Source organism: Maylandia zebra, linkage group LG20 (assembly GCF_041146795.1).
Source record: "Maylandia zebra isolate NMK-2024a linkage group LG20, Mzebra_GT3a, whole genome shotgun sequence".
NCBI classification, from domain to species: domain Eukaryota; kingdom Metazoa; phylum Chordata; class Actinopteri; order Cichliformes; family Cichlidae; genus Maylandia; species Maylandia zebra.
This window is the reverse complement of record NC_135186.1, coordinates 777,734-794,585: the sequence shown is the minus strand read 5'-3', so window position 1 is coordinate 794,585 and position 16,852 is coordinate 777,734. Positions and strand designations below refer to the sequence as shown.

Sequence of the window (16,852 nt, the reverse complement as noted above, 5' to 3'; positions counted from 1 at the left end):
CAACATAAGTTAAAAAAAAAGATGTTTTAACCTCCTAGGACCTGCGTCCACATACGTGGACATCACATTTTGAGTTATTTGAGTTATTTAGACCAAAATACTCAATTTTGCTCTACATAGGCCTGATATCCACTTACAAGGACATTATACTGCTGCTGTTCTATCGATATTTTAAACGAATATCCTCATAAGTGGCTCTGATTTTTCTCAGAAACAAAAACTAGATAAAAAAAAATTTTTTTTTAGTAATTCTTCGTTTTTACATTCATCAGGTCCCAATCAGCCCAAATATCAAAGAGAAATGAAAAATGCATGCCGGTTCGGGTCTTAGGAGGTTAATATAAAATAATTTCTACATAGCAGGATACTGTGAGGGCAAATGTATTTTTAAAGCAACGATACATTCAACTGTGATAGAGAAAGAGTATGTTTTGGTACAAAATCCCAAAGGTTGCTTAAAGAAATGACTTCTTGGCCCACCTTTTTTTTATCACTTAGCTTAGATAGGTAACTTTTCTTAGTACTCCAGTACTTTAGCATCTCTTTGTGCATCTATTTGATTTGTGGCATTCTTAAAGGAATCAAATGGAAGCCAGATGAGCATGGAGTTATTGCTTTTGACTGTCGAAACCGGAAATGGTACATCCAGGCTGCCACCTCTCCAAAGGACGTGGTGATCCTGGTGGATGTAAGTGGCAGCATGAAAGGCCTGAGACTGACTATCGCCAGGCAGACGGTTTCCTCCATACTGGACACTCTTGGAGATGACGATTTTTTTAACATCATCGCTGTAAGTCTGCACAGTCGAGAACATTGTTAGACTCGGATAGGTGCGCAAATGTATTCACAAAAACAAACAAAAAAAACCCAGAGACCCACATCTTTCCTTCTCAGATCAGAGGAAATGCTGGAACGAATCAGCTTTCTCTGCTGTCATGCTCACAACCAATTAACAGTCAGCTGAATGGAGATTTAAAATGCAAAAGAGGCAGTTGTGATTGGATCCAGCCTCAGGCACCTAAAATATTGTTATCGTATTTCAGCGTGATGCAACTCTGCAAGTGTGTGTATGACCGTGCGTGTGTGTCTGATGTGATTTCACATCAAAACATTTCCACAGTCACTTTCAGTCGCTTTCCTCACTGAGCAAAGTTTTCATTATCATTTAATATCCTAATCATGTTGAAAACTCTTCTTTTGAAAAATAGAGAAAAAGAGGATTTGACAATCAGGCAGAAACACATTGTTTCCCCAGACTCTCTCTAAAAGGATATGTCATTTTGACTTATGTGTTTCCTCTTTTTGTTTGTTATTTATTACTGTGTCACTTTTACGGTGTTGCACACATTCTAAAATGGAAATAGTATTATTTTGTCTAAAGTATTTGCAGAGGTGGAACAAATTATGTGTATGCTCATGCAGCGAGATTTGGATATGTGGGGCAAAATGTCTACACATCCAAAGAAGTAAAACTAAAAGAAACATATTCACACACACACATATGCACATAAACTGAAAAGGGCAAAGTTACTTGCTTTGGAAGAATGCACTATCACTGCCTTTCTTAGTCTAATTTGAGCTGTTTTTAAGGCATTGAATGGTAGGCAGGTATCATGGCATAAGGGTTATTCTGTGCAGTGTAATGTGCAGTTTTACCCAGATGAGTAAAGTTTTTAGCATCTTCACACTGCTTTTTTCATGGTAGATTAAACAGCTCTTTTTGAATGCTGGGTTCAAAGTAATGAACATTAATACTTTGTACCTGTGTAATTCTCCAGTACAATGAGGAATTGCACTACGTGGAACCGTGCCTGAATGGAACTCTGGTCCAAGCAGATGTCACCAATAAAGATGTAAGTATCTCCTAATGTTACAGACACATTCAGGTCCGAGTCCATAATTACACCAGCCTGGTTTGAGGATTTAAGTGTAACGCTTTCTAAATAGACTGAGACTTTTATTATTTTTCTTTAGGGCCAAAACAACTATTCCAGTCATTTCTTAGTTCAGCTGCTGGAAGTTACTCTTATAATTTGCTCAGTGCAATTTTAGAGTCAAGAGGACTTTAGTCTTGAGGTGACGTTTGTGTGTCCTAACGATAGGAAATATTCTAATATTCTATAATCCGAGCGAGAGATGGTAGCAATAGGAATTATCAATATCACTTATCTGTTTGATTCCTTATTGAGCTCTTATCGATTCTCATTCTCATTCTTATTGCTCCGCTTTGAGAGTCACCACCATCTCTAACCAGCATTTTACAGACATTACATTCATGCAAATGAATTGTATACTGTGTGCTCTAACGTTTGTGTATTGTGGAGAGAGCTTTCCCTTCTTTATTGTGATCGGTGTTGGGGTACTTACTCAAAAAAAGTAATGTATTACTAATACCATCATATTATTTAGGTATGAACAAAAAGCCGACAACACAAAACAAAGATGCCAACCAGCACACATACTTTAAAATGATTCTAATGTAGAACCATGAAAAGGTCGAAACTGAGGCTCATCAGTTTATTACCTGTTGAAGTTCAGGGTCGGCTGCTGGGAAGGCGTCTGTATTCACTCAGCTTTAGCGCCTCTCTGGGTTCTTGGCTAGCTTAGTGTTAGCATGCTAGCTGTGGGTGCAAGTGCTTGCAAAGAGCTAAGTTATGTTAGCAGTATATTGCAGTTGTTTCTGTCCTGGATGCAGCTTGCAAACTAGAGCAGGACGACATGGCCAAAAATATTTATCACGATATATATTTGAAAATTTGCGATAACGATATAACTGACGATATAATTGATGCGAGACAAAATACAACTCCACAACATTACTAGCGCAAAAAGACAACCTTCCATTTATTTTCACTTAAACAAGAAGCTGGTTTTTATGTACATTAAAGCTTTATAAAAATGTAACAGTGCAAATGCAAATTCCTTGCTGAAAGTTTAACCAAAAGGCATTTCCAGTAGAAATGGGCTGACATATCCTGAGCATAACCATGTATAATATCCACTGAAGTTAAAAAGAGGTGCTTTGCAACATTAAACTGCAGTGTGCAGTACGCATTTTTCGGACCATAAGGTGCACGGGATTATAAGGCACATTAAGCGAAACAAAGCAGTCAGATAAATCAAACTTTATTAAACTCATTCTTCTTGCTTCCTCCACTTCTGTACCATTGATTCATTAATGTTGAATTCTCTGGCAGCTGCTCTATTCCCATGTTGTTGCAGTATATTAATGGCTAACCTCGTATTGTGGATGGATTATCTCAGTTGTTCTCCTGACTGAAGTTTGGTCCGTTTACAGCATCCTGCCATGCGATTGCATTTGTCTCTAACCATGAAGAACCTTCACGTTAACTTTTACAAGTGGAAAAGTGTTAGTGTTCGTCCTCCAGCTTCACTGTTTATGTTATGCTAACATAGCTGTGTCGCTAGCGATCACGTAGCACATCATTATATACCAGCTAGCCCAACTTCAGTAACCCTACAAACGTCACTGCTGTTTAGTTTCCTGTCTTCATTTATGTTGGAAGTGATAGCAGAGCTGTACGTTTGATTTTTTTCAGAAATCTCTCAGTCAGAACATGCAATATCATGCTTAGGTAACTAGCGAAACTAGCGAGCTAACTTCCGCTAGCTTCCTGCTAACTTCTAACTCCGTTAAATGTAATAACTTTTGTTTTCATGGATGCCTGGAAGTTAAACTTTATAGTTACACCTGGTAAAGCAGCAATGCTGATCGTTTTATTAAAGATGAAAGAATTTAGACAGTTTTTAACTCTAAGTGATGCTGCAGTGTTGTTTGACCTGAAGTTTACGGAGTTTAGGACCCAGATTACTCCCAGATTTAAGAGCATCTTAGTCCGACAAATACGACAATAACAACGGCCGCTTGCATGTTCTGCAAAAAAATGTGCTTTGTTGTGTATCTGACGGACAAACACCAAACCAGTTCCACATCACGGAAGTTGCACCATTTTTACAAACCAATTCTGGTTCATCTGTTTCACTCAACAATCGGCCATGTGCGTATGAAAACAAAGGCATTGCGCATGCGCGTTTTACTCCCATTCTATCGCGATATTTCATTTTCCTATCGTTGCCTAACATTATACCGGTATTACCGTGAATGGTATAATATGGCCCAGCCCTATTGCAAACCAATTTGCTCTTGTTCTTTTGTGCAAAAAAATAAAAGTAATGTCCATATCCATGTTATTAGTCCTTTATTTATCCAGGTTTAAAATCTCATTGAGATTAAAAATCTCATTTCCAAGAGAGACCTGGCATCATGGCAACAAAAGTAAAATGTTGTAGACTGCACCACTGCTTTCCTCCTCTAGAACACAAACGGACAGCTGATTGTAGCACAAGTGCAAGTGGAACTGATAGGCAGGCAGACTAACAATTCCAAGGATTTTAAATACTGGTTACTTACAAGAACCATTTCTCGATTCCCAGTCGTAGCAAAAAGGAGCGTGTTCATGTTAGGAGAGGTCCAACAATGGACCTCTGAGAAAATTCACATGCAAGTTTTCCTTATTCAGATTCATAATTACAAAGTTACCTGAAATGGTCTCTGTCTTATAAATATGCTCTGAACTTCAGCACAGCTAGAATATGAGAACTGCACTCTAACTGTAAATTTAACATAAACTTACAATGACCATGGGCTTGCTTAAAGCTATGTATGTGATGTGCTAATCAGATTGGTGTAGTGAGACTAGCGCGAAGGAGTCCGGTGCTAGAGAAGTACAGTGTTTATTCATTGGAGTGCATTATGTTTGCATAATAATGTCAACATGGTGCAGTTCCTGCTATTATTGAGGCATGATTCCCCTCGTCATCTCTGAGACTCTGATTTATGCAGCATAGACTGCATCAAAAATCTGGTCTCCCCTAAAACCGTTAAAGGTTCGTTTCAAAAATTCAGTTGACTTCTATTCTTACATTCTCAAAGTCTTTTGACACAGCTGTTTTCTAGCAAATACACTGACTGCCTTCCATGCACTACATGAAAGTAGTGGGTTTGTTTAAGTTAGTTTCTGTTTACTTTGTAGTGAGTGTACACTTATGCATATGGATTAGCACTGTGTGTTTAATTTCAGAATGTAGTTTACTGTTGCCTGAGTCAGCCAGCTGAGAGGGGAAGGCAGTCTGCAGCAGTAGATAAGGCTAATGTCTTCTGTTTCAGCTGAGGGCAAGAAGTAGTCGTCACTCTGGAGATTTAAACATTCTGATCTGACGTTCGAAAATATGTTTTTTCACGCCCAACGTGAAATGTTGGGGCAAAAACCCACATTAAGTTTTCATGTGACACACATGAATATGACTACATTAATAGTATTTATTTGTCCATATGCATGTCAACGGGTGTGTAAATATGTGGAGGTCATTCATGTCTTGTTGTCATTCACATGTGCAGTAGTTTTACTCTAAAGAGATATTTTAAAGAGATGATCTCTAACGTCATCTCTTTTGGACTTTGTACAAATAGAAACATGTTTGACTTACGCTGGAATCTGAAGCACTGATTGTTTGCTATCTGAAACAGACTGAACTTAGGATTTAAATGACTCTTGTGAGCAGAAATCTTTTTTTCTTGTGTTTAGTAAGAGAAAACTTTCAAACTATTGCTTTGAGCAGCGCCTGTTGATTTATTTCTGAAACAGACCCGTTTGACTCGCTTCTTCAAGCATTGCTCTTCGTTGTTCAACAACGGCCCTTTTTTGTGCAGGTATCGGATTTGCATCTGTCCTCACGTTGATTTAAATAACTTATCATAGCAATCAAAAGCTTTGGCTTAGCAAGCTGCAAAATTGAGATATTTTGGTTAATCATTAAAATGTCCTTGTACCCTGGCTTCTTTCATTTCACTGATACGATCGCTTTTAAGAATCAAAGGTGTCTGAAGGATTGAAGAAGTTTGATGTGCAATGCACATTTCTGAGCCTTTTGGTGCAGACAAAAGGTTGGGAACATTAAGCATTGCATTCACACTGACACACACATTTTCAATCTGCCACTTTAGTACACTGCTGTGCCAGGAATTGAACATGGCCCGCTGTGCTGAGAAAAATCACTTCAATCTTAGCTCACAAGCACACTTGCAAGCAATAGGTAAAGTTTGCTATGCTCCAGGGTACAGCCTTTTTTATCCACATCCATGGATAGCTTATCTTTTTGCCGATTGAAACAGCAGAAGTTGGTTTTGTATACACATTTATCTGTACATTGCACTTGCATTATATGTGTGTGTGTGGGTGTGTGTGCTTGCTCCCAAGAGGGCAAAGCTCTGAAATGGCCTTATGTTTCTTATGACCCCCCCCACTGTGTACCAAGAGACTTTGGTCCTCCCATGAGTAAGGAACAAAAGACAGGAAAAGATGACGATAGTGGTAGAAAAAAGGGAGCAGGGGGTGTAGGTTTAGTCTGTTTCTAAATCATGAAACCTGGTTGCATTCATGGCTTATCATGCCTCGATTACCAATGGCAAAACTGATATATGTAAACGGGTCAGGATGGAGAATTGGTTTTATAAAGTTGCTGGATTTAGCAAATCTCAGTAGGAAGTGTTCAAAATGGCAATTACAGGATCTAAATATCTATAAATAGATTATACTGGATAATGGGGACTGTGTGTGTGTGTGTGTGTGTGTGTGTGTGTGTGTGTGTGTGTGTGTGTGTGTGTGTGTGTGTGCATACGCCATGTATTTGTTACCCCAAGGCTGTTACAAGTAATGAGATGTGCACATGAGACCTGTTCAGTTGCTGAAAACATTAAACTCACCATGAATTGCTGGAGAAATAATGTATCCTTTGTAACGCAATCATGCCTGTGAGCAGATGCGCACACACACACAAACGCATGTATACGCACATACCCGGTGCAATAAATGACGTTGAGCTAAAAGCAAGAGAAGGGAAACTGGTCATTATGGTTTTTTCAGTCAGTATGTGAGATTTCACTTCAGTATAAGGGGGGAGTTTGCCAGATAAACTGGCTCAGGACTGAATTGAAGAGCCCATTAGACCATTGATGCAAACTCTTCACACATAAATGATGGCAAACCAAATTCAGTAAAATATTTTCTAGGATAGGAACAGTGAAAAGTAATAACTCTGCATCTTGTTCCCCTGCTTTTGTAGCTATCTCTTGCCTCTGCCTTTGTTTTTTCTTCATAAAGACCTATAATTCTGTCTCCTTTTGTGGTTTTGTCACTTTAGTTCTCTGCTTTTTTCAGCGAGATTGTAATGTTCTCAAAACCTTTTCCCCAGCATTTCCGGGAACACCTCGACAAGCTGTTTGCTCAAGGCATCGGGATGTTGGATATAGCTCTGACTGAGGCTTTCAATCTCCTCAGTGACGTAAGTAACGCACTCATGCACGATCGCGGTCATACACGCACACAGACGCACTCTTCAAACACGCATACACATCAGTTTTATGCATAAAATTAATTAGGGTTGTAATTAATAGCTAAATCAACTGATTCATGCAAAATCCAAGTAAACAAGGCACTCGATGACTCAGGTTACTGATCTGACATTTCCTAATTATGGACATGTAATTAATCAAACAGTCATCCGGACAAAGACAAAGACACACAATCTAAATATCCGTATTTCAACAGCATGTATCTTTTAAAGTGTACCCTGACATGCTGCATAGTGATGCCTCGCTGTAATTTTATCTCACAGTAGCCCTTCTACCTTGCGTTCATGCATGCGTATTGAAGGCATGCTATTATAATTCCATTAACTCACTGTTACAACACAGTTAGCGTCCATGGAGAGTCTTGTGATGATACATTATAAGCTCTAATGGGAAGGAAGTGGAAGAACTGTGTGTTAATGAATGAACTGGTTACATTTACATTTGACTGGATGAGAGCTTTTTGTTCTTTGATCATCACGTAGTAACCCTCTGTTTTTCTCCTTCTTTGTCTTTCTCTGTCTGTCTGTCTCCCGATGTCTAGTTCAACGAGACTGGGAGGGGCAGTGAGTGTAGCCAGGCTATTATGTTGGTGACAGATGGGGCAGTGGATACATACGATGCCATCTTTGCCAAGTATAACTGGCCAGAGAGGAAGGTAGTGTATCAGAACACACAAGCACACACATCATATTATTCTGCAAATATGTTCCAAGACAGTCGGGGCAACTCATCTCAGTTTCCCATTATACTTTGGTCACAACGTCATGAGCATGTAACCATGTATACCAGTGTTTGATGAGAAGTGGAGAGAGGTGGGCTAATCCCTCATGTGGCTATGAATGACTTCTTAAACGCACTGTTGAGAAGAGCACAAGTCTTTCTGACCCAACGTTAAAAGGAACCCCTGAGATCTAATGTGCTTTCAAGTGTACTGTACTGCCAGACATATTTGCTCGTCTGCCTTCACATCCATATGAACTTGACTGACATCCCATTCTTAATCCACACGGTTAAATATGATATATTATCCCATAACAGCTTCAGCTACAACAGCTTCAACTATTCTAGGAAGGTTTTCTGCAAGATTTCCTCGAGAATTTTTGAGGTTTGCACTCAATTCATCCTAAAGATGTCAGGACTCTTCTGCAGGCCAAGTTCTCATACACCAAACTCACAAATTGTTCCCACAAAGTTAGGAGCATGAAATTTTTCAAAATGTTTTGGTATGCTGAAGCACTAAGATTTACTCTGAGAGGCTGAACTCCGCATCATAATCCCGCCTCTGCCAAACGTTACACTTGGCTCAATGAGGTCAGACAAGGACCGTCTCTCTGTAAGTGTGATTCGTCACTCCGCACAACATCTAATTTGACGTTTGGAGGTCTGTAGTGATCGACTCTTTAGAAAGTGTCCGACCTCTGCACACTATGCACGCCAGCAGTTCACATGGTCCAACACTTCATGGCTGAGTTGCTGTTGTTCCCTATCGTTTCCACTTTGTTATAATACCACTAACAGCTGATTGTGTAATATTTAGTGTAGAGGACATTTCACAACAGGTGACATCCTATCACGGTACCACCCTGGAATTCACTGAACTCCTGAGAGCGACTTTCACAAATATTTGTAGAAGCAGTCTGGATGCCTGCTTGATCTTATTTATCTGCAGCAATGGAAGTGACTGGAACCCCTGAATTCAGTCATTTAGATGGGTGAGTGAATTGGCAATGTAGTGTACATAAATCAACAGAAAGAATAAGAAGAGCACTGTTCTACAGGGTTGGGGCAATGACTTCTAGTTATGCCAAATTATTTTGGAGATTATGTATGGGGATTTCAGGAGCAGGAATCCTCCGAACCCGCTCCTTCCGGTTGTCATCTACAGAGGTTCCCCCAGTTCTGCAAGCTGTTCATTCTCGTTTACGTGCCCACCCTCCCTCCTTGTTCTCAGTTTTCTAACTTCTTCATTTCTATGTAGCACACGGGGATCTGCCAGGCCTGGGCGCCGTCGCCAGTCCCCTTCGAGGCCTTTCCCACACCGCAGCTCAATTCATGTCAAAGCATTTACCTACTAAAGCACTGTCAAACCTAAAATGAGGACGTGGGCCCAGCTAGTAAATAACTAAATTAGAAATACAGTTGCTTGAGAAATGTTCAGTGTCTTGGTAAATCTGTCTAAAAAGACCACTAAGATCACAGTTTTTCTGTGTGGTTTTCTGTTTGTGCAGTAAATCTTTTTGACAAGCAGAGGGCATTGAGTGGATCCAGTGTGGGATCTTTTTGAAGTAACGGCCCCGTTGAAAAAGACAACACACTTTTGCTGCTGTCCTGCAGTGTTGCTGTGGTTCTTTCTGATCTGTCACGAAATGCAACCGAAGGGCAGAAAAGATGGAGGAGGAGACAAAAAAGGGTTATTCTAAGGTCTTTTCTCTCTAAAGGAAAACGTTTGAAGTATCGAATGCAATAGTACATATTCACTGTTATCACACACTGTATACAGTACACATACTGTAAAAGTGAATATGACTTCAAAGGACACAAACAGTTCCTTTACCTCAGGTAAATCCTAAATGCTTTGAGGTTGAGAGGAGAGGCCTTTGACATTAGGCAGTTAAGACATATTTTTAGTCATTTTTAACACTGACTCTGAGTAGATGTTTCTGTGTATCATTATGGATGCCTTTTAGTTACTATTAGTGCCACACTTGCACATTGTGTTTCTGCATGTCTGGTACAGTCTGTATTAAAACTGCCGAAAGCTCTCCCCCCCCGACAGCTCAAGGCTGAACATCAGTGAGCAGAGGGGACAAGGCTGCTAGATAGTTCCATTTAGAAGAAGCCCCACTGATAATAGAAGTCTTCAGTCTCTGTCACTCTCCTCAGTCTGTCCCCCCCCACCCCCAATCTCCCACCTCCACCCACCACTGCTGTTTTTTTAATGGATTCCTTCCAACCCATCTTAGAGCTTCACCACTGTTGAGAATCGCACCAACTATACAAACAGGCTTTGGCAAGTGTGAATGCTAAAAACATGATAAATGTCTGTATTCAGACAGCATGTGTTACACAAAAAGATCATAAAGGGTTGATTACCATAAGAAAAAAACAGCCGTGATAAAAAGTCTAAAACATTTCTTCCTGTTACAGCAGCGATTATTTTCAAAGTGATTTTCTCTTAATGTTCAAACGTTAGCTTATTTTTCCTTCACATTTTTGAAGCAAAACTTACTAAAGACTTACTAAAACCAGCATCACACAAATATTCACATAACCACACCTGTAGGATGAGCGTAACCATACAAAACACCGACATGCTCTTTACATACCCTCTCATACACATGCTTATCCACTCTCCTAGCAAATCAAATCTTTTAAACACAATGCAGCACTTCCTGTGACCATACAGGACTGTGAGATGGAAATCTCAGCGTTGTTTGAAGTGCCTTTCAAAAAATGAGGGAAAAAGCCGACGGCATTGATTAGAACAATCACGAGTCCCTTGACTTAAAACACTGACAATTTTCTGTCTGTAGTGTTGCCAAACTCTATCTATTACCTGAGCCTGTAGCCTGCTGAGTTGTAAAATCCCCAGACAGCTAATTTGTGATCAAATTGTTTGGCAGGTGAACGGCCCTCGGGGACAGAAACCTGGGATGTGCCATCAGTGTATTATGTAAACTGAATACGGTGTTCCAAGCTGGAACAGATTAATGCCAGTTAAAGTTGAACACTGTGTACATGTGCTTAAAAAAAGAGTCGACTGCCCGACTGCACAAATTCCATTAATTTGTATTTGCTGATATTGCTCTAGGCTGATAGCACTATATTGCATCCAATGACGTATTGTAATCATTTCAAGATTCGTTTTTTTGTTGTTTTTGTTTTTAATTAGTGCGTCACAGTCTTGTATCCTTTGCTCTTATTTCCTTTTCAATATACTGAAAGGTCAGGCGCAGTGAATCAGATGATTTGTTATTAGGAGACTTCCACTGGATGCAAAGGGCTGCACTGAATGTGGGAGCTTGTAGTGTGGCCGTAGACATAGCTGTAGAAACTCCTCGAGAGGTGGAAACAAGGCATCCCTGCCTATTGAAAGATGCTGCGCAGAGAGCCACATGTATAAATGATATACACACTGATATGCTGTCCTACACACAACAATGACCGTGCTAGCTTTTGAGTTGTCTTTGTGCACTGCCTATACCCTATCTGTCACCACCGTTTGGCAGTGCATCACAAGGCAACATCACCCTGCATTTGCCAACATTGTGCCTCGTTTTCCTAGGCGGTTGAGCATAACTGCCTGGAGAGTGGAGATTACTCAGCACTACAGCCTAGAAAGGACAATCCTTAGGCTCTCTCGTGACCTAGACTGGTGATACCATGAGCACTCATGTGTCAGTCTCAGTGTGTCTCAGCCTCACAATTTGAATTGTGAGACGCACTCATTGCAAGTTGAAAACTAATACTAGACCGGAAAAACGAATTCCTTGGAGAAGCCTGTGAATCAATATGTAAGACTTGCTGATGAAGCTTGTTAGATCCTGTATCTGAATTAAAATAGAAGAGCAGTGCCCACACAGACTGCAAACAGAAAAGCTTCTTTGACCAAATATCTTCTGCTCAGACTTAGGCTTACTGAATAGTGGCCGTATACAAACCATTTCTGTTTGCATGTCTGTCTTTGTTGCAAATTTGGATTCAGGTTAAATCATCGAGTTGATCTATATGTAAAATTGGCCCGTTTTTTTCAAAGTAGCACTTTGGCAGGTCTTAGACTTTGTTAAGTACTGAACAGAAACATCAAACCCCTTTGCTTGCTTTACTTACTCTTTCAAAAAATGTGTGAATGTTCTGGAGGACAGAATCAGTCATTAAGTTAAATGCTAAATATGTAAAATATTCATACATGTACTAACTGAAATTACATCCATATCACTGTCTATGCACACTGTATGTGTGTGCATGAATTTGCAGTATTTATATCCTGATGTGTCTGTTCTTTCGTGCATGTGCATTTTTTTCCTTGCATGTAAACTTTGTGCACTCAACTATCTTAAAGATTGCATGTCGTGGCTCAAGTTCTACAGTTTCTTCTTCTACCTCAGTTTTACCGTACTCAGCTGTAAACCTCGTCCATATTTAATAACCAGTCTGTTGCGGTTTGGCTTTCAGTGAAGTGAAACACATAATCACACAAAGAAAAGCTTACATGACACGTCTTTATCAAAGTCTTACATGGCGTTGTTCTGATTACAACAGCTGTGTTGTGTTTTCCTAACACTTTGGTAGTGTCAGTCAAATGGCTGAAGTTTGATGAATAGAGGATTATTGTGGTCTAGATAATGAGCGGTGAATGAAACAACTATGCTTATTCAGTGAAACATATTACCGTTATCAACAGACTGACATTATCTGGAAAAAAAACTATTTAGAACTGTCCATGGTCAAGGTGGTAAATTTACGTATTAATTTTAAAGACTTTTTTAGTTAAAAACAATGTAATAGAGAATGCAGTGCATACATATTCCAGGAAAAGTCAATTGCATCTATACATAAATGATATTTTTGCATAAATTTTTGCAATTTTCAGACTTTCTGAGTTCCAAAATTGTATCAAATACATGTTTAAAACTCTGAGAGGTCTACGCACTCATGTGCATTCATATGCAGTACACACAGTACATGTACACACACAAACAGAAACATGCTGTCGGGGTTAAGGGAGTCAGTGGAAAATGCATATGCAATAGGCACAGCAGCTGCGCCCCCAGAGGCTTGCATCTGGTCCAATCTGGCAACAAATCTCTTTACACTCTCATACATGCACCTGCCAAATTCACCTGCTGCTGGAGCCAATGAGCCAGGGAAAAAATGGGTTTGGCACATAAGAGTAAAGAAGATTCTCCGTACTGAGCACATAAAGCTTTTTCAAATTAAAATTTGCGTTTTATCTTTTGTAATCACTGTAATTGCAGATTTTCAAAACACTCGCCTGCATTTGCTCATCCTTGATTTTTCGGTTCTTGAATAAAAAAAATAGCTGGAACTGAACATTTAAATTTAAAGGTAACACAATAAACTTTCAGGAAGCAATCATCAACTAGGAGACTTGGTAATCACTAAATGAGAAAGAATGAGTCTTTTGCCAGACGTTGACAGTGTTATCTTCTGAATGGTACCATGGCGGCCCCTATCAAATATGATTAAAATGAATGATGGGAGCTATCTGCTTTTCTTTCCCCAGGTCCGTATATTTCCTTACCTGATTGGTCGAGAATCAGCCTTCGCAGAAAATCTAAAATGGATGGCGTGTGCTAACAAAGGTGGGCTCTTCAAAGACGCTACTTTCTCTCTCCCTGTAATCTGTTTTGGTGGGGTAAAGTTGCAGCGTGTCACTGTCAGCTGGAGGAAAAGTATTACATTATGCAGCTCAGGATTTGTTTGGAGTTTTTGGCACATGTGTCTGTGTGCATACATACACTAGCATAGATGAGTTTGTCGGCGCTCATCAGCATAAGCAGGTGTATGCGACAGGAAGCAACGGGTTCCAGTTGCACAGGCCAGATGTGTCATATTACTTCTTCTTTGAGCTTAAAGTCCAAATGAATCATAGTGATGCGCCACTTTCGAGCAGCTTTCTGTGTGGTCATGGTTGTCTTAATGCGTAGAGCACTTTCCTCCAGGATCTATATTTAGCTGGGAGGTGGCTGACAGAGACAGTCTGGCTCCATTTCCTCAGGCTCCAGCAGATAAGACAGGCAAGTCACAGGTCACACAAAGGGTGTTAAGTGTGTGTGTGTGTGTGTGTGTGTGTGTGTGTGTGTGTGTGTGTGTGTGTGTGTGTGAGATATACAAGAACATCCACAGTGTTGCTTGGACGTGATATCAGAGAACCCATCCAGTGTCTTTGAGGATATTAGTGATGATAAAACCTGAGACAGAAGAGGCTCACAGACGTCTGTGAGTATTCTTGTTTGGCTGTGCGCTTGTATGCGCTCGTGTGCGCATACACCAGGGAATGCACATGTTGCCCTAAGGCTGTTGCAAGCAATGTGATGTACACATGAGACCTGTTTGGTTGCTGAAAACATTGTGTTTGTTTAGACTTGTGTATGTGTGTAATGCTATAGCACAGATGTTAATGTGTGTGACTGATGATGATTCAGGGGGATGACTGTGACTTTCTCTCCATCCCGGAAATGATGCAGAACAGTCTTCTGTCAAAAACTCTGCGTGGCCCAGAATATTAGCAGGACTGGAAATGCTATGAGTGTCACAGTGCAAGTAAAGCTACTTTTGGCTGCTTCCTTATTCACGAGGAGTCGCCAGAGCGGGTGGCGCCGCATGTTTGATTTGGCAGATTTTTATGCTGGATGGCTCTGATGTAACCCCAGAGGAATTTGTTTGGGATAGAAGTGGTGCAAGTATCAGTAAAATAATGTTACATGTTTTCACTAACTCTCAGCATTTACCGTATATTTACTATCCATCCATTCGCTTCCGCTTATCCTTTTCAGGGTCGCGGGGGGCGCTGGAGCCTATCCCAGCTAGGGCAAGAGGTACACCCTGGACAGGGCGCCAGTCTGTCGCAGGGCCAACACACAGGGACAGACAACCAGTCGCACTCACATTTACACCTATGGTCAATTTAGATTGTTCGATTAACCTATCTCCACAAGCTGCATGTCTTTGGACTGTGGGAGGAAGCCGGAGTACCCGGGGAGAACCCACGTGAACACGGGGAGAACATGCAAACTCCACTCAGAAAGACCCCGGCCTGATGGTGGAATTGAACTCCGGACCTTCTTGCTGTGAGGCGACAGTGCTAACCACCAGTTTGTTGCTTTGGACGGTCGATGTTATTTATTAAACTCGTCCCCTTTCGCTACCTCTACTCTTTGCATCTTCACATTTCCTTCGACCTCATTCACACATGTATTCTGTCTTTTTCCTACTGACTCTCCTTTCGTACCTGCATACCTCCGCCTCCTCTCTGGGGTTACTTCTATCTGCTCCATATTCTCACTACAAATCGCCGTGCTGTCTACAAGTAACTTTAGTGTCGTTTCAGATGTTCTTAGCAATTATTTGCCAAAATGTGTATCAAAGCTAATCAACACCCCTTTATAAATTGTTTATTACACGTGCAATTTAACATCTTAATTGTATTCAGATTTAAACGCTGCATCAGTACTTGCCTTGTTGCAACCAGTGCAGGAGTAGTTTTCCTCTAGTGTCTTTTGAGTATTCTTAAATGTGGTATATTTCTGCAGGTAATCAGTACTTTTTTAAAGGCCATTTTAACAGGAAGCAAGGCAACATTTCTAAGTATTCTTTAAGTCATCTAGATTATTTTACCGGCTGGGTTGATGCGCCACATCTATCACAGATCTGTGTATTGTGTCTAGACTTCAGGTCCTTTCTCCCTGTGGAGTCAAAGTTGTTGCCGGGAAAGATGACCCCAACATCTATTTCCTCCGATGAGCTCTCTCCTAATAAGCAAAAAACTTAGTTTTGTTGTAAAATACTTTTACAACTGTGCACCAAGAAAGCGCTTCCTTACACGATGATACATTTTTCACTTCCACCTCATCCATTATCAGGACACCTTACGGGATCTTATTTGCTACATATGACCCAGACCAAGGTCATGTAAAAATATATTGATGCCCTCAACCTGTCCACACCTTGCTGAGGCTGTATTGTTTGTACAACATGGGTACCATCCACTGAAAGTTGGGAGCCTTCATTTTTCTTCCCCTGGCACCTGGCCCTGATGGCTCAGCTCGAAGGACGCCCTCAGCCTTCGAGAGGGAGCAGTAATTCTCGACTCACTACTGTGATGAACGATGCAGTTAGACTAGACAGTGTCTTTGTGTGTGACATGCGTCTGTATGTGTGTGTTCTCATTGCACCGTCTGGTGGAATAATGGCTCCAAATGCCTCTGAGGATAAAAAAGACCTGCAAAGGTTCACTTCCAGGTCAAGTTCTGTTAATATACTGATTACAGCAGTTATGTGATATCAGCACTTTTTTTCAACAATAGATTTTATTTTTAGTTAATTATTCTATTTTGGGCTTTACTATAGATATAGTTTTAAGATTAGCTTATAATCAGTGGTGCATATTATCAGATATTTGGGCTGGGTTGATGCGCCACATCTATCACAGATCTGTGTATTGTGTCTAGACTTCAGGTCCTTTCTCCCTGTGGAGTAAAAGTTGTTGCCGGGAAAGATGACCCCAACATCTATTTCCTCCGACTATGATTTTCTACTTGAATGCCCAACGGTGATGGAGGCAGTTTGCTGTTTTTACAGCTGGGTGAAAATGTGGTGGGCTTTTTCTTTTCCCTTATTCATGGCGCCTCTGTCTCTGTCTGACTGCAATGCTGACTCTCTTCCTCTCGCTTTTTC

The 16,852-nt window shown here is 40.6% G+C and overlaps 1 protein-coding gene across 3 annotated transcripts in view; it reads left to right on the top strand.

The window, feature by feature from the left end:
• Window positions 1-16,852, top strand: part of cacna2d3a (calcium channel, voltage-dependent, alpha 2/delta subunit 3a) — a 130,298-nt gene that overhangs the window by 69,026 nt on the left and 44,420 nt on the right. For all 3 annotated transcript variants that reach the window (XM_076877974.1, XM_076877973.1, XM_076877972.1), the window contains exons 7-11: window positions 579-790; window positions 1,779-1,853; window positions 7,273-7,362; window positions 7,974-8,087; window positions 13,680-13,758. In XM_076877974.1, the coding sequence (XP_076734089.1) occupies window positions 579-790; window positions 1,779-1,853; window positions 7,273-7,362; window positions 7,974-8,087; window positions 13,680-13,758 (570 nt within the window). The remainder of the gene's footprint in view (window positions 1-578; window positions 791-1,778; window positions 1,854-7,272; window positions 7,363-7,973; window positions 8,088-13,679; window positions 13,759-16,852) is intronic.